Here is a 22,804-nt window from a genome sequence, read left to right as displayed (position 1 = left end):
CGAGTACCTGTCACGGCACATCAGAGTACCCGAGTACCTGTCACTGCACATCAGGGTACCCGAGTACCTGTCACGGCACATCAGGGTACCCGAGTACCTGTCACGGTCCATCAGAGTACCTGAGTACCTGTCATGGTCCATCAGGGTACCCGAGTACCTGTCACGGTTTAACAGTGTAACCGAGTACCTGTCACAACCCATCAAAGTACCCGAGTACCTGTCACAGCCCATCAGAGTACCCGAGTAGCTGTCACAGCCCATCAGAATACCCGAGTACCTGTCCCAGTCCATCTGAGTACCCGAGTACCTGTCACAGTTCATCTGAGTACCCGAGTACCTGTCACAGTTCATCTGAGTACCCGAGTACCTGTCACAGTCCATATGAGTACCTGTCACTGCCCTTCAGAGTACCCAAATACCAGTCACCAGGCCATCAGAGTACCCGAGTACCTGTCACCAGGCCATCAGAGTACCCGAGTACCTGTCACCAGGCCATCAGAGTACCCGAGTACCTGTCATCAGGCCATCAGAGTACCCGAGTACCTGTCACCAGGCCATCAGAGTACCCAAGTACCTGTCACCAGGCCATCAGAGTACCCAAGTACCTGTCACCAGGCCATCAGAGTACCCGAGTACCTGTCACCAGGCCATCAGAGTACCAGAGTACCTATCTCCAGCCCATCAGAGTACCCCAGTACCTATTTGCAGCCCATGTCTCATAGAATATACGTTGGGATGTTTGCTTTCCAAAATGGGGTCATTTTGTGGGTAATTTCACTGTCCTGGTGGTCCAGGACCTTCAAAAGTGTGATAGGTAGGAATGAAATGAGATGTATCATTTATGCTCCTAGAGCGCCTGAACTTACTACTTCAATGTTCGGCCTCTCTATGTGGCCAGGCTGTGTAAAAGTCCTACACATGTGGTATCGCCATACTCAGGAGGAGTAGCAGAATGTGTTTTGGGGTGTAATTTTTGCTATATACATGCTATGTGTTAGAAATATCTCATAAATTGACAATTTTGTGTAAAAAAAATGCGTTTTAATTTTTTTCCACATATTCCAAAAACTTCTGGAAAAAAATGAACCATTCAAAAGACTCATTATGCCTCACAGATTATACGTTGGGATGTTTGCTTTCCAAAATGGGGTAATTTTATGGGCAATTCCATTGTCCTGGTACTCCAGGGCCTTCAAAAGTTTAATAGGTGGTTGAGAAATGAGATGCGTCATTTTTGCTCGTAGAACGTCTGAAGGTACTACATCAATGTTGGTGCTCTGTATGTGGCCAGGCTGTGTAAAACTCTCACACATGTGGTATCGCCGTACTCGGGAAGAGTAGCAGAATGTATTTTGGGGTGTAATTTGTTGTATGCATATGTTGTGTGTGAGAAATAACCAGATAATATGACAATTTTGTAAAAAAATAATAATAATAAAAAATAAAATCTTCATTTTGCAAAGAATTGTGGGAAAAAATGACAACTTAAAAAAACTCATCATGCTACTTACTTAATACCTTGGAATGTCTACTTTGTAAAAAGGGGTCATATGGGGGGTATTTGTACTTTCCTGACTTGTTAGTGTCTCAAGAAATTAGGTACACCTGATGTACTAAAGGCCTGATCAGAAGTGATCAATTTTCAGCGATTGGCACCATAGTTTGTAGACTCTATAACTTTCACAAAAACCAAATAATATATACTAATGTGGGTTATTTTTACCAAAGATATGTAGCAGTATAAATTTTGGCCAAAATGTATGAAGAAAAATTACTAATTAGCAAAAATTTATGACAAAAACAAAGAAAAAGGCATTTTTTTCACAAAATGTACGTTTTATTTTATTTATAGCACAAAAAAAAAAAAACCCACTAGTGATTAAATACCACTAAGGCCGCGTACACACGCGGGGACTGTTCGCCCAACTTTGTCCGTCAAACAGTTTCGGCAAACAGTCCGCTCAAAATTAGCATGGACGGACATGGCCACACACGACGGACGAACAGTTTGCTGAAACCGTGCGCGATGACGTGAACGGCACGTACGACGGGACGAAAAATACGACGTCCTATACACTGCATCATAACTTTCGGCGTGAAAATCCTTTCTGAGCATGCGCGCAACTTTGTTTGACGAACAAGCCTACACACGCGGGGACTGTCCGCTGAAACAAGGTTTCAGCGGACAGTTTTTCGGAATTTCCGAAAAACCTTGTTCAGCGGACTGTTCGCTGAAACTGTCCGCTGAAAGCCCACACACGAGCGGACTGTCCGCTGAAACTTGGTTTCAGCGGACAGTTTCAGCGAACAGTCCCCGCGTGTGTACGCGGCCTAAAAGAAAGCTCTATTTGTGTGGAAAAAAGGACGCAAGTTTCATATGGGTACAGTGTTGGATGACTGAGTAATTGTCATTCAAACTGTGAGAGTGCTGAAAGCTGAAAATTGGTCTGGTCAGGAAGGGGGTGTAACTGCACTGTATTGAGGTGGTTAAACTATAATGTTGGGAGGACTCCGCTACTGCCATTTTTATCTCTCTGACACGCTTGATTGTTCTTCTTGGAAATGTGAGTTTTAGCAAAAAAATTTTTTTTATTAAAGTTTTTTTAAAAACGTTATTATGCCATGTTGGCTTTGTCTTCTCATCTTCTATGCCTGAGTCGTTGTTGGATTTGTACATGCACATGAGGAATATTGACCACATCTCGCTATCTGTTGGGATCGTATATGCCATGACTGACACATCTAATCCTTGAGACCATTTTTGTTGGGATCGCAAGCTTTGATTGACCCCTGAGGCGTATGTCTGCTAGGGTCATATAGATCCGGTAAGCCTGCACCCCATACGGTGGTGGGATCGTCACATGGTGAAATATTGTCTTCTTCGGTCACAATATCACAGAACCCTGGCTGTTATTGGCACTTTGCACGATTGTTTTGGACTATATATCCATTTATGGACTTCATCACTGTGATTATTGTTTACAGATATCCACAGTCACTGTCTCCTCTCTTTGGGATATAATATCCTATTTACCACTATTTTTTGTTATATATATACATATATAAGTCACTGTATATATTTTTCTATATTTTGTACTTTTATAACAGTGTATTCACTTTTTCCCTTTGGGTAATTTTATATATACATTTGAGCATATATCATTTTGTAGCACTATAAGAAGTGTATATAGGTTGAGCGCTTGCACTACATTTTTGACCGATTTTCCAGCTAAAAAAATCCCTAGTTTTAGCGTGTTGGCTGCTCATCATATACATTTCTTTATATTCTTCTATTCTTTTTTTCAATTTTTCTTTTGCGCAATATTGTTGGTGTACATTAAACTATAATGTTAGTCTGACATTACATGTATGATTTTAGGTGCTGAAATTTGAGGTCCAACTCATTTATTAATTATCTGAAATTTTTTAAATAAGGATGTACTTGAGTCAAGGATACGAAGTAAAAGAAGAAAAACGCCCAAATCTGCCCCATTTGAGTGACAAAAAAGGGTCCAGAAATTGTTTGAGCTTCTGGCGTTTGGCTTCAGGTGACATGGAGTGGAGTTGTGAACCATCTCTATTTAGAATAATAGATTTTTTTCCCCTCCAACGTTTTGTAGCTGCAGGCTTTAAGCTACAAAACACTCAAGTGTGAATGGGGCCTACTTGTCATTTCTCTCTGGTTCTTTGTTCCTCTGTTATCAGCACGAGTCACTACTGAGAAATTTTCCTGACACATGAGCTAACATAAGCTAAAAATATGTGTCAGGGAGTGCCTATAAGTTCAGCCTCATCATTGCAGCCTGTGCCCATCAGTGCAGCTTATCAGTGGCCATAAGTGCAGCAGGGAATGCCGGTCCAGGAGGTGGGACCCCTCCGCCCACTACAGCAAGCGGGGACGGATGTACATATCTGCTTGCTGTAGATAGGATTACAAATGGGAAGTGCCAAGACCCGTGGCTGAGGGTACAGGAGGAATAGGAGCCACCGATCTTACAAACAGGAAACCCCTGGGGATTAAGGGTTTTCTTGAAAATCATCAGGCTATAACAGACAAACTACTGAGCTCAAAAGATGGATGCCATAGTTGGTGAAGGTAGGAGATCAGCAACAAGGGCATAGAAAAAAAGTTTTTGCCTGGAGTTCTCCTTTGAGCAGACAGACCTTGCACTAAAAACAAGGAGCCAACCCCCCAGTATCTGGCTGTCTCTTGCTGCATGCCTACAATTTCTGATTGCCTCCTGTGGCATGTCCCCAGTCTCTGTCTGTCTCTTGATGCATGTCCACTGTCTGATTGTCTTCTGCTGCATGTCCACCGTCTCTGACCATCCCCAGTCTTTAGCCATCTATTGTGGCATGTCCCAAGTCTCCAACTGTCTCTTGTGGATTGTCCCCAGTCAGTGGCCTTCTCCTGTGGCATGCCCCCAGTCTCTGGCCATCTCCTGCAGATTGTCCCTAGTCTCTGACTGTATCCTGGGGCATTTACCCAGTCACTGGCAATCTCCTGCGTTATATGCTCAGCCTCTGATAATCTCCTATGGCACGTCTCAAGTCTCTGAACAAGGAGAAAATAATTACAGTAATAAAGATATTAATCAATGGCATTTACCTGGTGAGGCACACTGCAGAAGTGTTACAGACTTTCCACCAGGAGCAGCGCACATATCCAAGACCATCTCACCATCCTTAATATCTAGCGCTAGAACTGGGAGAAGTGATGAGGCATTGAGTATATAGTAGTCTTTGATCTTTCCACTCTGATGTCGCTGAGAAGGAAACTTTCCAGGTTTCTTACTAATATAGCACTTTATCAGTTTTTGCTTGTTAGGAAAGTTGTCACTGAACAGTTTATGGTATCCCAGCATAAGCAAATGATTCTCCGTCTCCACAGTGTTCTGGTAATTATTTAGCAGCACAGCATACTGCCAGAGCCCAGGATCTGTGAGCACCTCCCTGCAGACAAGAAAAAGCAAAAGGCAATTTATTGTGCAACTCAATTTATTTATTTTTTTGGATAGAGCTGGGAAGGGTTTAAACAAACATCAGGATTTCACTATTGTCTGTACCCCTGGGGGACATATCCTGCGGGAAAGGAACTCAGGCAACTTTATACTGATGTCTATGTCGCCATTTGGAGATTCTTATAATTTCCTGTGTGGCAGTGGGGACAAGTAGTAAGTGCAAATTTCCCCAACAGGGGCAAGGCCAGCATTAAAATCTGACAAGCCTTCACTATTCCATCCAAACCTAATGAGAACAGTATTGGCTAGAACTCCAATTTAAGGATCTTGAGATACAATAATCATCTGCACATACATTTATTGTGAAATAACACATAGGAATATAGTAAAAGGCAAGTTCATGGCCAGAAAAACATATACTTACACATGTGCACAATGATGGATATGTGTTTCAAAGCATAGGAATGAATGAATGTGATTCGTACCATGTGTTTATGGCTGTATGACCATAGTGTGGCACTGAAAAATCTCCAAGGGCAGTGACTGCGATGACTGGTTCTAGATCCTATGTAAAAGGAAGAAATAAGAGTGGTTCACTTATTCAATAACGTGCCATGAATTAATATACTTAAAAAATGAACATGATAAGTATCCAAAAACATACAAATAAATAAATGTGAATAAAAGTCCAACTAAAAGTCCAATGGTAGGAGTCAGTTCATATAGAGATAAGAATCTCATAGGAATAACTTGATAGAAGAAAAAACAGACAACAAACACATCAATCCAAAAAAATAGACTGTTAGACCCCTTTCACACCGAGGGTGTTTTGCAGGCGCTATAGGTCAAACTGCTGCTCCATTCATTCCAAAAATGACCCAAAGGTCAAACAAGGCTCATCAGATATCCTGCTGATGGATCTGTAGAGACATCCAGGTCCCAAGCGAAGACGAAGAACTACGTCCAGATCTTGGTATCAAAACAGCTTAGGAAGCTCCATATGAAGAGAAAACAGCTCACTCCATGAAATGGCACTTCTTGTATAAATGGCGCACAAAGGAAACAAAGAACAGCCATAGTGCAATATTTTACTTTTTACATGGCTGTTCTTTGTTTGACCTTTGGGTCATTTTTGGAGGGGAGCGACCAATTCATAAATATAACAGTCGATGTTTGGATTGATGTGTTCTCTGTTTTTTCTTCTATCGTGTTACTCCTATGAGATTCTTATCTCTATATGAACTGACTCCCACCATTGGGCTTTAGTTGGACTTTTATTCATATTTATTAATTTGTATGTTTTTGGATACTTATCATGTTCATTTTTTAAGTATATTAATTCATGGCACGTTGCTGAATAAGTGCACCACTCTTACTTCTTCCTTTTACATTTGATTACGTCATTTTTTTGGGTACACTACCAAGTGGTTGCAGCTAATTCATGGTCACTATACATTATATATTTTTTCCTTTTCCTTTTCCGAGTTTATTTTGACTATTTTCACCATAGGTTTATATTTTTATAAAGATAAAATTACACATAGTAGCGTGCAAGTTTATTCCTTTATAACTGGTTCTATATCCTCTTTATAGTACTGCAAACATTGCTATGGCTATATAAATAAATAAATATACTGTACATTGGGTGGACTGCAATTAAGTAGGGAAGTACCTTCACAGCATTACTGTCAGACTCTATAGGTTTAAGACCCACAAGGGCACCATCTGCATAGAGTTTGGAAGAATCTGATTTTACGCTCTTCTCTATGCATGCAAGATCCAGCAGCCTAATGACTTGTGCTATAAAAAATTGCTCCAAAAACATTCACATTTGTATTGGGTCTCCCAAACTCTCACAAAACAATAGGAGCTCCACGATTCCCATTGACTTGAAATACTTAGTGCTTCGGTGACCTGTAGGATTTTGGCCACATTCATGAAATAGGTCCACTTTAAAACAAAGCTGATGTCAAGGCCCCAGTTGCTCATGTTATCTGGCACCAGGATGCTGTACAGTAGTGTTTTCCAAGCTTTTTTTCACATGCGTATACCTTGGCCTATTTCCATAAATTGTTCCCCAAAACAGTAAGTAAGCTGGAGCCCTGCACCAAATGGTAGATGTAACCAAAATGCACTGTGGAGGGTCTTAACCTCCCTGGCGGTGATCCCGAGTCTGGCTCGGGTTGGGATTTTACTATCATAAGCGGTGACCCCGAGCCAGACTCGGGATCGCATCGCTGGATACAGGGAGAAGTTACTTACCTTGTCCCCTGGATCCAGCGATGTCCCCCGCGCTGTGTGATCGAGCTGTCCTCCGCTCGATTCACAGTGCCGAATGCCGCCGAGCTCCGTTCCCTGCGGCGTTACAGCGCACGGGAGCGGAGATCGGCGCCAAATTCAAAAAAGTAAAAAGACACAAAACACATACAGTACTGTAATCTTACAGATTACAGTACTGTATAAAAAATTACACACCCCTTTGTCCCTAGTGGTCTGTGCAGTGCCCTGCATGCACTTTTATATTATAAATACTGTTTTTTCTGCCTGGAATTTGGAGATTGTCCATAGCAACCAAAAAGTGTCCCTTTTTCAGTGTTTTAGGATTTGATTACATTATTGAATAATTTTTATTATTCTTTTTTATATTATAAACTTTATCATACCGGGATGTCTGCTAGACTCTGGTTTGAACATATTTAAGAGTTATTCCTAAGAATTACAGGACTACAAAAAAAAACGCCAGATTTCCATGCAAGATAATTGTACCGCTTTCAGCACCTAAAACCAGAACGAATCATACCGCCAGGGAGGTTAAATGTGTAAAGTAAATAAAACCTAAACCCACACTGCTCCGGGCCAAGAGTGTGTAATGCACAGAGTGCAGGGATCAGGAGTTAGTAATGCACAGAGCACAGGGGCCGGGGGTAAGTATTGCACAGAGTGCAGGAGTCAGGAGTAAGTAATGCACAGAGTGCAGGGCTCCAGAGTAAGTAAAGCACAGAGTGCAGGGGTCTGGAATAAGTAAAGCACAGAGTGCAGGGCTCCAGACTAAGTAATGCACAGAGTACAGGGCTCCAGACGTAACTAATGCACGGAGTGCAGGAGTCAGAAGTAAGTAATACACAGAGTGCAGGAGTCAGACGTTAGTAATGCACAGAGTGCAGGAGTCAGGAGTTAGTAATGCACAGAGTGCAGGAGTCAGGAGTTAGTAATGCACAGAGTGCAGGAGTCAGGAGTTAGTAATGCACAGAGTGCAGGAGTCAGGAGTTAGTAATGCACAGAGTGCAGGAGTCAGGAGTTAGTAATGCACAGAGTGCAGGAGTCAGGAGTTAGTAATGCACAGAGTGCAGGAGTTAGTAATGCACAGAGTGCAGAAGTCAGGAGTTAGTAATGCACAGAGTGCAGGAGTCAGGAGTTAGTAATGCACAGAGTGCAGAAGTCAGGAGTTAGGAATGCACAGAGTGCAGGAGTCAGGAGTTAGGAATGCACAGAGTGCAGGAGTCAGGAGTTAGGAATGCACAGAGTGCAGGAGTCAGGAGTTAGGAATGCACAGAGTGCAGGAGTCAGGAGTTAGGAATGCACAGAGTGCAGGAGTCAGGAGTTAGGAATGCACAGAGTGCAGGAGTCAGGAGTTAGGAATGCACAGAGTGCAGGAGTCAGGAGTTAGGAATGCACAGAGTGCAGGAGTCAGGAGTTAGGAATGCACAGAGTGCAGGAGTTAAGTAATGCAGGAGTCAGGATCTCCTGGGTCCTAAGTGTGTTTAGCTGACACAGTCACAGAAAGAGGTGGGGCCCCTCCTTGTCGACATAATGGAGACCGAGGTGCTAGGACAGGAGGAGGAGAGAGCACAGCCCACACCTTCTCCCTGCTCTTTCCTCCTTCCCAGCATCAGCACTCTGCTCTATTGACATTTCTGGTGCTGACAGACTGAATTACATGAGTGACTTCACCGTTTACAGACATTGCAGGCACCAGACATTTCACGTTAAGCCTGGAGAGCTAGTAGCTGAATCAAAAAGCCGGTATTACCAGGTGATTCCTGGTAAGTTTTCATGTATGCTGCTTATTAGGCTTGTGCAATTCGTTTCATAACTAATCGGAATTCGGCCGAATTTTGCATCTTTCGGACATTCAAATGCATCCGAATGTCTGAATAAAAAAATAACGAATAACAACGAATACGAAAGAAATATAACGAATGAATTCGAATGAATTTGGTAAACTATTTAAAGATCTAATGAAACAAAAGGTCAGCTCAAAGTAAATCTTATAGTCCAATCAGCTAATTCATTTTGTGCCGGAGGTTGGATTACTGGCAAAGTGCATTTCTGAGAACTGAGTTAGAAGGGTGTTGTATTGTATTTGAGCCGAGGAGAAGAGACGTTGTCATTGTGTGTGTTAAAAGATTCAATAAACAAATGACTTTCCAACTACGAATCATTATCACGAATGTCTATACATACATAAACAGCGAATTTCAACGAATACGAACGAATGAATTCGACACTCTACGAATAATAACGAATTATCTGAAAACGTATTAACGTAACATAACGAATATAACAGAAGAAAATTATGTATTTTACGAAAGACACGAAACTAAACAAAATTTTCCGTTGTGCACAAGTCTACTGCCCATCAAAGCCTGCACGGTCACCACCTAATATCGCTTTGCGACAAAGCAACACTTTCATGTTATGCCACTGCCTTTTTTTTCCAACTAGTATTCAATTATTCCGGGTACCCCTAACCGTCCCAGGCTGAGAACCACTGCTGCAGAGCCTTCTTTTCCTATCTGTTAGTTCAGCCTTTCAGACCAACATCCGGCTTCCCTAATGCATAACTGATGATGATTAAAGTGGAACTAAATCAACATTAAAGTACAACTAAAATCAATACTTTTTTTTTCGTTTTGGATTGATCGGAGAGGGATTAGAACGCCTGTCAGTTTTTATTTTTATCTGTGCCCCCATTAAGGAGATTCACTCTTTCGATTTTTCCCGTGTTTACCATTATTGTTGAAAGTGAAAGTAAAAGAAAATCCCAAATTTTTGGTTGTCCCCAGAAAAGTAATAGAAGGGAAACCTTCCAATGTGGACACTAGTTCTGGTGATCTGGCGGGGGTCCCCTAGGGATTCCCTTAATTTTCAGGGATTTCCTCTCACTTCCTGTTTTGCTATGGGGCAGGAAGTGAAGGCAAATCCCCCCAATTGGACACAGATAGCAAAAAATAAACTGATGCCCCGTACACACGACCAGACTTTTCAACATCAAAAGTCCGACGGAATGATTCCGGCAGACTATTCGATCGTGTGTGGGCTGCAACGGACTTTTGATTTGCAAAAGTCTGACAGACTTTAGAAATGGAACATGTTTCAAATTTTTCCGACAGAACTCCGCCGGACCCAGTTCCTACCGAGAAATCCGCTCGTGTGTATGCTAGTCCGACGGACAAAAACCGACGCGAGGGCAGCTATTGGCTACTGGCTATGAACTTCCTTATTCTAGTCCAGTCATACGTCATCACGTTCGAATCCGTCGGACTTTGGTGTGATTGTGTGTGGCCAAGTCCGTTCATTCGGAAAGTCCGTCAGAACTCCGTCAGAACTCCGTTGAAAGTCTGTCGGACCTAAGTCCGGTCGTGTGTACGCGGCATAACAGGGGTTATGACCCTCCCTTTCTCTATCCAAAATAAAGAAAAAGGTTATGCCCACAGTTCAGCTTTAACTACTTTTTAACCCTTAAGCTGCTAGCTTCAGCAAATAGATAGGAAGTTATATTTTATTTACTCATTTCAACCTTTTTTTTTTATTGATTCAGGTTTTTTTTCCAGTTTCTGGCCTAGGCCAGAATGATCTCTTATATTCCAGGAGTCTTGCATTTTTTTATTTCGTCTGGAGGAAGAGCTTTCTCAGATAAGCATGCCCCCCTGCCTGTATGCCTGAGCTAAAGGCAAGTGGATTCCATGAAGAAAAAACATCATGAACCACTCATTGATACTTAAGAGGGCCGCAGACAGAAATGCTAAGGCAGGGATATGCAATTAGCGGACCTCCAGCTGTTGCAAAACTACAAGTCCCATCACGCCTCTGGGTGCTATGCTTGTGGCTGTCAGAGTCTTGCTATGCCCCATGGGACTTGTAGTTTTGCAACAGCTGGAGGTCTGCTAATTGCATATCCCTGTGCTAGGGAGTGTTTTTCAAAGTGATTTCTCATCAAAAATAAAAGCATGGAGACATGGATGGATGGGTGAACTTACATTGCATATTAAAAATTAATTACATAGTATTTTCAGTTTGTGGTGCTCAGATACAGCTTAGTCCTGCTTTAAAGTGGAAATAGTGTTATAATTTAAAGTGAAACTTTACTTTTTCAGTCAACACCACCTATTTTAAATCCTCATGTTGCTAATATTAATAAATACCGTATATACTCGAGTATAAGCCGAGATTTTCAGCCCCTTTTTTTAGGCTGAAAGTGCCCCCCTCGGCTTATACTCGAGTGACGCAGATCAGGTAGGCAGACGGCGACCATTCCACTATTCAAAAGCCGCGCCTCCCTGTCTGTGATAGGCGGAACACTCAATTTCCCAGCAGTCAGTGTTCCGCCTATCACGGACATCCGCTCATTCTCATACTACGGACGAGGATGAGAGGATGTCCGTGATAGGCGGAACACTGACTGCTGGGAAATTGAGTGTTCCGCCTATCACAGACAGAGAGGCGCGGCTTTTGAACAGTGGAATGGCCGCCGTCTGTCAGACGAGGAGGAGAGGTGCGGCATGGCACACAGAGGCTGCAGAAGGCAAAGAGACAGGTAGGCTGCGATGGACACAGGGAGGGACGGGACACAGGGATGGACACAGGGAGGGACGGGACACAGGCATGGACGGGACACAGGGAGGGACGGGACACAGGCATGGACGGGACACAGGCATGGACGGGACACAGGCATGGACACAGGGATGGACGGGACACAGGGATGGACACAGGGATGGACACAGGGATGGACGGGACACAGGGATGGACACAGGGATGGACACAGGGAGGGACACAGGGAGGGACACAGGGAGGTATGCAGCTGCAGATGGGCATTGTTGACCCTCTTTTCCACTCTTTTAAGCTGTAACAGTAGCTGCTGCATGTCTCACCCTCGGCTTATACACGAGTCAATAAGTTTTCCCAGTTTTTTTGTGGTAAATTAGGGGCCTCGGCTTATATTCGGATCGACCTATACTCGAGTATATACGGTAGCTAGAAAAGTATCATTACATTTTTTATTTATTTTTTATTTTATCAGGTACTTCCTGGTTTCTAGGCCTAGGCAAATGATGTCATACATCCAAGGGGTCTTCAAGAGGGGAAAAAGGGGTTTTCTCAGCTAATCACGCCCCCCTTCTTGTGCGCCTGAGCTAAGAACAGATGGATTCTGGAAAGTAAACGCTACATGAATCATCTGCACTCAAGATAGCCATGGCCAGAAATAACAGGGGAAGTTTTTCAAAGTGATCTGTCAGCAAAATAAAGCATAGAGACATGGATGGATGGGCGAATTTACTTTGAATATCAACCGTTTCTTGACCGGCTCACGTATATATACTGTGGCAGAATGGCACCACTGGGCGAAACCCAATACGATATGTCTTCCCCTTTAAGAGCCTTCAAAGGGCACATACCTGCTGCACGTGGCCAGCGGGCACGATCACGTGCATGAGAGCCAGCATGGGGATTTGTGTGTGTAAAAAAAATCCTTGTTCTGTTAGGGGAGAGGAGACATATCATTTGTTCCTACCAAGTAGGAACAACAATATGTCTCCTCCCCCAGTCAGTCCTATCCCCCCTACAGTTAGAACACATTTAGGGAACACACATTTAACCCCTTGATCGCCCCCTAGTGTTAACCCCTTCCCTACCAGTGACATTTACACAGTAATCAGTGCATATTTATAGCACTGATTGCTGTATAAATATCAATGGTCCCAAAAATTTGTTAAAAAAAGTGTCTTATCTGTCCGTCACAGTGTCGCAGTACCGCTAAATATTGCAGATCACCACCATTACTAGTAAAAAATAATAATAAATATGCCATAAAACTTTCCCATAGTTTGTAGGCGCTATAACTTTTGCGCAAACCAATCAATATACGCTTATTGAGATTTTTTTTACCAAAAATATGTAGAAGAATATATATTGGCCTAAACTGATGAAGAAATGTGTTTTAAAAAAAATGGGGGATATTTATTATAGCAAAAATATTGTTTTGTTTTCTTCAAAATTGACACTTTTTTTTGTTTATAGTGCAAAAAATAAAAAGTGCAGAGGTGATCAAATACCACCAAAAGAAATCTCTATTTGTGGGGAAAAAAGGACGCACATTTTGTTTGGGTACAGCATTGCATGACCACCAAATTGTCAGTTAAATTGACGCAGTTCCAAATTGTAAAAAGTGCTCTGGTCAGGAAGGAGGTAAAATATTCCGGGGCTGAAGTGGTTAAAAATGGATTAAATTGTGTTTTTGGTTTGTGGTTACCCATATGTAGTGTAGTTCTGCTCTGAGTGCACTTTACTTACCTGACAGTATGCCAGTGGTCTCCAAGTTCTTTTGAATACGCTTGATCAAAGTAATCTAGGACAAATCTGCAGATCTGTTTCCTAAATCGCCCCATCTGATCGCAGAGAAAAAATACAAAATGCGAACAGTAATTTGATGGTCACCGAGACATCCTGGCCAAAATCTGCTTTGCACTGGGGACCCCGATGACCAGAGCATTGCCAGCGATCCCTCCAGAAACAAACTTCGCTGTCATGTTCAGCAGGGCTGTGTAAAACTTGGAGCTGCAGAGAAAAAAAAATGATGATTATTAGACTTGAAGGTCAGAGGGAAATTATCCAATTTATCAATACAAATAGGAAGTGCGGCTCACACATCAAGCCCAAACCAATAAAACTTAACTTTTATTTATAAATGTAAAAAATAAGTATGACAGATATATAAATGTACTTATACTTCAGCTCAGTTTATTATCCTTCTGTCATTTGCAGAATGGAATAGAATGGGAATAGGGATATTAAAGCATTCTATTACTATATGGGATTGAATTGTTTTTATTTTATTTTTGGTTGAACTAGATGGACTTGTGTCTTTTTTCAACCTGACTATATAATTACCCTTCTAATAGAGTTCTCTTATCATTTATTATTATATTAACCCCTAATTAGCTCATATATTTCCTGGCTGTCTCCTGATCTCATTTCTGATTCTCTTAGCAGAATGCTGAACTTTGATTTGCTTATATTTTCCTTTCCTGGTTCCTTTCTCCCCCTCAACATGTTAATCATTTTTAACCACTTAAGGACCGCCTCCTGCACATATAGAATGGCACAGCTAGGCACAATCACGTACCAGTACTTGCTCTTTTTTTCAGTGAGTTTGATCTATATTGCCGAGACCCAACAATTCATTACAGCCGCGATCAGTTTTAAATGACAATTTTTCCATTAGAAATGTAATTTTGCTGTGGTGCTGTTCTAAACATGGGGAAAATACACCACTTTACAGGCATACTGTAGACACCCCCCAGGCACGATATTTAAAAGAATATTTCTTTTTTATTGTTTCACTTTATGCATAAAAAAAGAAAAAATCACTGCTCCTGAAAAAACAGACATTTAAAAAAAAAAAATATTTGCATTGATACATGTCTCCTGGGGCAGGACCCAGGTCCCCAAACACTTTTTATGACAATACCATGCATATAAGCCTTTAAAATTAGCACTTTTGATTTTTCATGTTAGTGTCCCATAGACTTTAGCGGTGTTCCGGCAGCTTTCGAAATTGCCGCAAACACCACATATTGTTCACTGTTCGGCAAACATCCGATGTTCGAGTCGAACATCGGGCTTATCCCTAGTGATGGCCTTAGAAGAGTATAGTTTGAAAATGTGGAACTAGGGGTCGACCAATATAATTTTTTCAGGGCCAATAACGATTCTTGGCTGCCTTTCAGGCAGACAGCCAATATCAGGAGCTGATATTGTGTAGATTTAAACTTTTTATTTTTACACTGTCCTTTTAATTTTTTTTTTAATCACTGTTATCGCTGTCACAAGGAATGTAAACCCCTTGTGACAGTAACAGACAGTGACAGGTACTCTTTATGGAGGGATCTGGGACCCCAAACCCCTCCTCTGCACGTGAAAGTATTCAAAACGTCAAGATCGGAGTTCTTGAATACTTTCTACTTTTTTTTTTTTTTTTGGTGCCTTTAGGATGTCATTAATCCAGTAGTGATGTCATGACATTGCTTCCAGGTTACTAGATCCGAGACCTGAACAAAGCTGATCTGACTTTTTTCCGGGTCTCCGGCCATCTGGCGGATGTGGCGGCTGGTTGTTCGGCCCTCCCGGGGGGGGGGGACGGGAGCCCCGGTGGAGCAGCAGATTGGATGCCCCCTGACGCTGCTTGTAATAACAGCCAAGCGGCTGCTGAGCCGCATTGGTTGTCATCACAAGAAAGCTGACTGTCCCATCGAAAGAACGCTACCTTGGTGATACTTGCAGCTGCAGGCATCACCCGCTACAACCCCTTCAAGCAATATCGGTAACATCGATAAGTTTGTGATTGATAACGATGCTTCAAAAAAGGTGAAGATCAGCCTCCGATAATCGGTTGACTTCTATGTGGAAACAACAACATATCACATTGTATTTACTTTAAGGAAAAGTGTATTTTTTTTTTCACAATGCTTATATTATAATTTCTCTTTCATGTAACTTTTCCCTATTCGCACCTTTTGTAGCATTTTATTTTTTTACGTTTTTTATTTACAGCATATACTTATTGTAATTTTATCGGTCAAAGTAATTATACCGCTGCACCAACTATATTATAATACTTTATATGTATTTGATCTGGTTTGAATACACAGTAATCAGCAGGCGTCTATATCTGCACACAATGTTCAAAGTCTTCCAACACAAAGTAGAGCAGGAAAGGCAGAGCTTTGCTACATCCTACGGCACGCTGGGATGCCGAGGTTTTGAAAACATGGCTCTTTTATCTCTGTAATACATAACAATAGAATTACAGTATTTAGATTTTAAATGCCTGTCGTAATTTCCTGACACTTTCCTGATTCCAGGGAGCTGCATGTGCCGTGTGCAGCCTGCCATACAAGTGAATGGCTGTGCATTGCCATGTTCTTGTAAACATTGATGTTTCTTTACTTTTTTACAGTGTGTTACTATATTTGTTTTGTCATTTCTATGTCTATCACATAGGTAGCTAATGGACCCCGCATACCGTATAAGACAGGTTCCCTTAAAGAAGACATTAGGGGTCTACTGCCTACTGCCTTTGCACCCCGGTGAATCAAGTACAAAATGTATAACTGGATAAAAATTAATAGCCTAATAAAAGATAAAATAAAAAAATATTTTTTTTTGTTTGTTACAATATTCACTTTCATGCCAGAGATTTCCCCTGCAGTGCTTCGTTTCTGCCACTAGGTGGCCTCAGTAACATGGCCAGTATCATCCAACTCCTTTTCTCTAAACCCAGATCATCCTGGACCCACCCCAGCCTGTGACTGATAAGGAAGAAACACCACGGTGATGAGTTCACCTCCCTGTCACTCTGCTTTCTCCTCCTATCAGCATGCTTCTTGTCGGCACATGAACTAATTGGCTCCTTGTACTGCTCTTTCCTCTCATATTCCAGCTTTGCTGTACAGGGACTGCAAGAGGCTGATACCAGGTCACCTTCCAGTACTGGCACTGCTGACATTTGAAAGTGCAGTGTAAGACAATGAGCACCTATTCTTTTTGCCCCACCCTTTCCTCCCACAGATGTATACTTACCTCAATCGAATGGCTGTGACTTCAGCAAGTCTCACTTTCCTGACTGCGCCTGCACATTACAGCCCCACACACCTCAATGAGCCTGTGGTCATGGCTGGAGATGAAGGAAGAGAGCTCCATAGAAGTCTATGGGGCTGTAATGTGTGTGAGGCCAGGATGTAAGGTGACCAGATTTGAAAAATACAATCCATGGACATTCTGCTAACCGCCAAAACTTTTATAACCACACCCACAAAACCACACACCCCTTCTTCGTAGCCACACCCACAAAATAACATTTTTAATCTGCCCTGAAAAAATTGGTCAGCAGTCAGGAAGTAACTCACAGAGTGCAGGGGTCAAAAATAGGTATCACACAGAGTGCAGGGGTCAGGAGGAGTGAGTATCACACAGAGTGCAGGGATCAGGAAGAGTGAGCATTGCACAGAGTGCATGGGTCAGGAGGAGTATCTCACAGAGTGCAGGGGTCAGGAAGAGTGAGTATCGCACAGAGTGCAGGGGTCAGGAAGAGTATCGCACAGAGTGCAGGGGTCAGGAGGAGTATCGTGCAGAGTGCAGGGGTCAGGAGGAGTAAGTATCAGAGTGCAGGGGTCAGGAGGAGTAAGTATCAGAGTGCAGGGGTCAGGAGGAGTATTGCATCGCACAGAGTGCAGGGGTCAGGAGGAGTGAGTATCACACAGAGTGCAGGGGTCAGGAGGAGTAAGTATCATACAGAGTGCAGGGGTCAGGTGGAGTATCATACAGAGTGCAAGGGTCAGGAGGAGTATCATACAGAGTGCAAGGGTCAGGAGGAGTATCATACAGAGTGCAAGGGTCAGGAGGAGTATCGCACAGAGTGCAGGGGTCAGGAGGAGTATCGCACAGAGTGCAGGGGTCAGGAGGAGTGGGTATCGCACAGAGTGCAGGGGTCAGGAGGGGTGAGTATCGCACAGAGTGCAGGGGTCAGGAGGAGTAAGTATCATACAGAGTGCAGGGGTCAGGAGGAGTATCGCAGAGTGCAGGGGTCAGGAGGAGTAAGTATCGCACAGAGTGCAGGGGTCAGGAGGAGCATTATACAGAGTGCAGGGGTCAGGAGGAGTATCTCACAGAGTGCAGGGCTCTGGAAGAGTGAGTATCGCACAGAGTGCAGGGGTCAGGAAGAGTATCGCACAGAGTGCAGGGGTCAGGAGGAGTATCGTGCAGAGTGCAGGGGTCAGGAGGAGTAAGTATCGTGCAGAGTGCAGGGGTCAGGAGGAGTAAGTATCAGAGTGCAGGGGTCAGGAGGAGTATTGCATCGCACAGAGTGCAGGGGTCAGGAGGAGTGAGTATCACACAGAGTGCAGGGGTCAGGTGGAGTATCATACAGAGTGCAAGGGTCAGGAGGAGTATCATACAGAGTGCAAGTGTCAGGAGGAGTATCGCACAGAGTGCAGGGGTCAGGAGGAGTATCGCACAGAGTGCAGGGGTCAGGAGGAGTAAGTATCGCACAGAGTGCAGGGGTCAGGAGGAGTAAGTATCGCAGGGGTCAGGAGGAGTGAGTATCGCACAGAGTGCAGGGGTCAGGAGGAGTGGGTATCGCACAGAGTGCAGGGGTCAGGAGGAGTGAGTATCGCACAGAGTGCAGGGGTCAGGAGGAGTAAGTATCATACAGAGTGCAGGGGTCAGGAGGAGTATCGCAGAGTGCAGGGGTCAGGAGGAGTAAGTATCGCACAGAGTGCAGGGGTCAGGAGGAGCATTATACAGAGTGCAGGGGTCAGGAGGAGTATCATACAGAGTGCAGGGGTCAGGAGGAGTAAGTATCATACAGAGTGCAGGGGTCAGGAGGAGTAAGTATCATACAAAGTGCAGGGGTCAAGAGGAGTAAGTATCATACAGAGTGCAGGGGTCAAGAGGAGTAAGTATCACACAGCGTGCAGGGGTCAGGAGGAGGGAGTATCACACAGAGTGCAGGGGTCAGGAGGAGTATTGCACAGAGTGCAGGGGTCAGGAGGAGTATTGCACAGAGTGTAGGGGTCAGGAGAAGTAAGTATCGCACAGAGTGCAGGGGTCAGGAGGAGTATCGCACAGAGTGCAGGGGTCAAGAAGAGTATCGCACAGAGTGCAGGGGTCAGGAGGAGTATCACACAAAGTGCAGGGGTCAGGAGGAGTAAGTATCCCATAGAGTGCAGGGGTCAGGAGGAGTAAGTACGCACAGAGTGGTCACTGAGTTGCGAGAGACAGTGGGTTGGGGAGGGAGGCCAGTAAATGCTTGTTCATACACATCCGCCACTGGGTGCCTCCTACCATCTCGACTGGGGAGGACAATGGTGTCAGAAGATGAGGAGGTGGGCCTTTTTCTGGGGAATTGATCACAGCGTTGTAACATATCGGGGACACTGTAGTGAATTGGGAACATTTTGACAAGCTGGCGTAAAGGTGAACTTACTCTACACTCCTCCCAAATCTCACTGAACTCGTCACCCTCCCGATGAGGAGCCCCCAATGTAATGCTGCTAAGACACAGGCAAACAACAGAAAGACATCACACTTATGGGAGTCTCCTGCCACCCTCCGCTGGGTACTCGGTGCCATGGCAGCGTTGGCTCAGGAAGAAAACGCTCATGTCTCCTGAGACTCAGCAGAAGGAACATGTGCCATCCACACGACACAGATGTATGGAGAGCACCCGGCTGTGTCTGCGGAGGTTGTACATGTATGGCAGTGCCCCCCAGACATTCTCCTATGTATGGACAAAACCTTTTATAAAATGCTGCTGACTCCTTCATTGAAGTGCGCTGATTAGGCGGCACTGATAGGCTGCATTGGTGGGCACTGATGGGCTGCATTGGTGGGCACTGATGGGCTGCATTGGTGGGCACTGATGGGCTACACTGGTGGGCACTGATAGGCATAGTTAAGGCGGCACTAATAGGCACAGATAAGGCGGCACCGATGGGCACAGATAAGGCGGCACTGATGGGCAAAGATGGGCACAGATAAGATGGCACGGATGGGTGGCACGGATGGGTACCACTGATAGATGGGACTGATGGGCACTGATAGGTGGCACTGATAGGTGGCTCTGATAGGTGGCTCTGCTGGGCACTGATGGGCGGCACTGCTGGGCACTGATGGGCGGCACTGCTGGGCACTGATGGGCGGCACTAGGGTGCAGCACCTTTGAGGCAGATTGTGGGCACTGTGGGTGGCACTGTGGGCACTGTGGGTGGCACTGCTGGGTGGCACTGCTGGGTGGCACTGACGGGGGGCACTTACTTTTTATTAGGGTGGCACTGCAGGGGGCAGATGGGCACTGGCAGGGGGCAGGTGGGCGCTTGCATTGCTGGCCGTGATCGGTACTGATGTCCCGATCACGGCTGCCGGTGATCGTGATACTAGCCGATTACCGGCTCCGTTATATCACATGATCAGCTGTCATTGGCTGACAGCTGATCACGTGATAAGGGGTCGGGATCGACCCCTTGCACGGATCGGTGATCAGGCGAGTCTCATGGACTCGCCGATCACAGAGGGGGCGCGCAGGCCGCTCGTACACGGGACTACGTCAATAGACGTAGTCCCGGAAAAGGAGATCCGCGCTGTAGCCGTCATTTGGCTATAGCGCGGATCTCAAGTGGTTAATGAATTAATTAATGAAAAAAAACATTTTACATTGCAAGAATTGTGATCTTTTTATTCTAAGCAAAAAAATAGTGATTCTCATTTTGCCCAGAATCGTGCCGCTCTACCAATAGGCAAGCGGTTAATGCTGAGAGGCTGCTTATATGTGGCCCTAAGTAAACGTTTTTCTATGCCAAGAGGGCGCGCTCCCATCACAGTCACCTGTGGGGACCGTAAAGCTCCCAATGCACACTTGCAATCGGGAGCTTACTGATCACGTGACAGCTGTGACTGCCAATCACATCGGTCACATGACCTGAATGCCCACCTTCACCTCCCGGCATTAAGAAGCTTTTAAAAGGCTGGGAGGTGGCGGTGGGAAGGGGCTAAGGGCTCGTTCACATGGGTGGCCAGAGGGCGGTTGAGTCGTTTTTTTTTTATAATCCCCCAAAAGCGACTTCACATCATTTGCAGGGATTTCCCCTCACTTCCTGTTTGACAATGGGACAGGAAGTGAGGGGAAATCTCTGCAATAGGACACAGATGGCAGAAATACATTTTACAGAGGTCGTAACCCTCTCTAAGACACCTTTCACACTGGCACCACTCCGCGTTATCGGTAAAGTGACGCTTGTTTTAGTGGCGATTTTCAGCCACTAGCGGGCGTTTTTAACCTCTGATAGTGGCTGAAGAAAGGGTTAAATGCGCTCGAAAAGTGCTGCTGCTGAATCATTTTGCAGGCGCTTTGGCAGCGGTGCTCATGCATTCCAATGGGCAGGGGCAGTGGTGTAGACACCGCTATTAAAATGCTGCTTGTAAGACTTTTTCTAACGTCCTGCAAGCGCTCCGCCCCAGTGGGAAAGCCCTCTGGCTCTCACATTGGGGCTGCAGGGGAGGCGTTTTTCAGTCGCTAATTTTAGCCCAAAAGCACCTGAAAAACGCCTCAGTGTGAAAGGTTTACTCTATCAAAAAAGGGAAAAAAAAGGTTTTGCCTATAGTTCTACTTTAAACAAAACATGGTGGCCAGAGGGGGTGCCACCGCAAAAATGACATCACAGGGCAGGTTAAAGGAGACTGGGAGGCAACATATCACCTCTGATCCGCCAACCGCACAGCAATGACAGCCACAAAGGAAAAGCAGTCCTAAAACACTAGATCTCTTCTTTTGTACAGATTTCCTCTAACTTCCTATTGTGTCACTGGGACAGGAAGTGACGTAAATCTCCCCAATGGCTCCTGTGTCTGCTATCAGGGTATAGAGCTCTGATTTCAAGCAGTTTGATATAAAAGTGTCACTGTGTGACATCACTGAGTTTCCACGGCTGATCACTCAGCAATGGCAGCACGTAAAGTAAGAAAGCAATGCCCGCAGGGTGTCATCACACAGCACAACTAGAAATAAACAGATATTGGGTAAGCACAGAACAGAACACACTGCAGTGTAACCCCTACAGCTCATCAACTTTCAAAGTACAAGTCCCAGCATTCCCCATCAGTCATGTCACGCCTCCCTCCATGACGCTCCCAGCTCATCCTCTCATTCATGGAAGTTCTCCTCACCTTCTAATGGCACAAACCACGTGGGGTCCTCCCTGGTCTACATGACTGTCCGGACGGGAAAGGGTTAACCAGAGCCACCACGTGACAACGCCACGCTGGTCGGTCTAATCTTCCTGCAGGGAGGCATTCTGGGAAGTGTAGTCTGATTCCGGTGGCATGTCTGCTGAGGTCAGTGCAGTACAGTGAGGTGTCCTGTGATACCCGAGCCGCCATCTTTACTGAGGGAAGATTTACCAGAATTATCAGTATAAGTTCCAGTTTATGTAAACGAATAGACCTGAATGTACAGCGGCTGTACACTGTGTAAGACCAGCCGGGAAAGGTGAAGTACACAAATTCAGGGGGCACAATCCTGGATTTGCAAAGAGGGAACCTAAAGAGAGTGCCTGGAACTTAAAGTGTTAATAAAACCCATGACCCTGCATTCACTATATCTGGTCTCCCACGGTACACAGAACATGGAAATGCAATCGTTTTTGTAAATATAAACTGCTAAATACATTTTATCATCAGCAGTATATAGCAGTCTTGTAACTTCTATCAGTGCTTGGTTAAAGCTTGTAGGAGGAATTTACATTCTCCTCTGAGTGTACTATGAGGCTGCAGGACCCCCGACCCTCTGTTTGGACAGTGGTGATTGGCTCTGTGCTAATCACATGCACCAAACTCTCTAGCAATACACACCAAACTGAGCATGTGCAGCGTGCCTCCTAGGGCTCTGTACTATCAGGAGATGGATTGGGAACAGTAGAAGAAGGGGAGGGTCAGAGAAGACAGGATCAAACAACCTTTTTACACAATGCAGAGGATTAACCACTTAGGTTCCATAGTGAGAATAACAAACA

At 44.5% G+C, this 22,804-nt stretch overlaps 1 protein-coding gene across 2 annotated transcripts in view; it reads right to left on the bottom strand.

The window, feature by feature from the left end:
• Positions 1-22,116, bottom strand: part of NSUN3 (NOP2/Sun RNA methyltransferase 3) — an 81,271-nt gene extending 59,155 nt beyond the window's left edge. The window contains exons 1-4 of one of the 2 annotated variants that reach the window (XM_077480172.1): positions 21,960-22,116; positions 13,533-13,796; positions 5,447-5,526; positions 4,610-4,953 (exon numbers count right to left, since the gene is read on the bottom strand). In XM_077480172.1, coding sequence (XP_077336298.1) covers positions 4,610-4,865 — 256 coding nt within the window. In that variant the 5' untranslated portion in view covers positions 4,866-4,953; positions 5,447-5,526; positions 13,533-13,796; positions 21,960-22,116. The remainder of the gene's footprint in view (positions 1-4,609; positions 4,954-5,446; positions 5,527-13,532; positions 13,797-21,959) is intronic. The other variant, XM_077480171.1, reaches the window with a different exon arrangement.
• Positions 22,117-22,804: the final 688 nt, after the last annotated feature.

The sequence above is a fragment of the Lithobates pipiens genome, unplaced genomic scaffold, assembly GCF_037356315.1.
Source record: "Lithobates pipiens isolate NorthernLeopardFrog02 unplaced genomic scaffold, aLitPip1_a1.2 Scaffold_16, whole genome shotgun sequence".
Classification (NCBI taxonomy): domain Eukaryota; kingdom Metazoa; phylum Chordata; class Amphibia; order Anura; family Ranidae; genus Lithobates; species Lithobates pipiens.
This window is presented reverse-complemented; position numbering and strand designations above follow the sequence as displayed.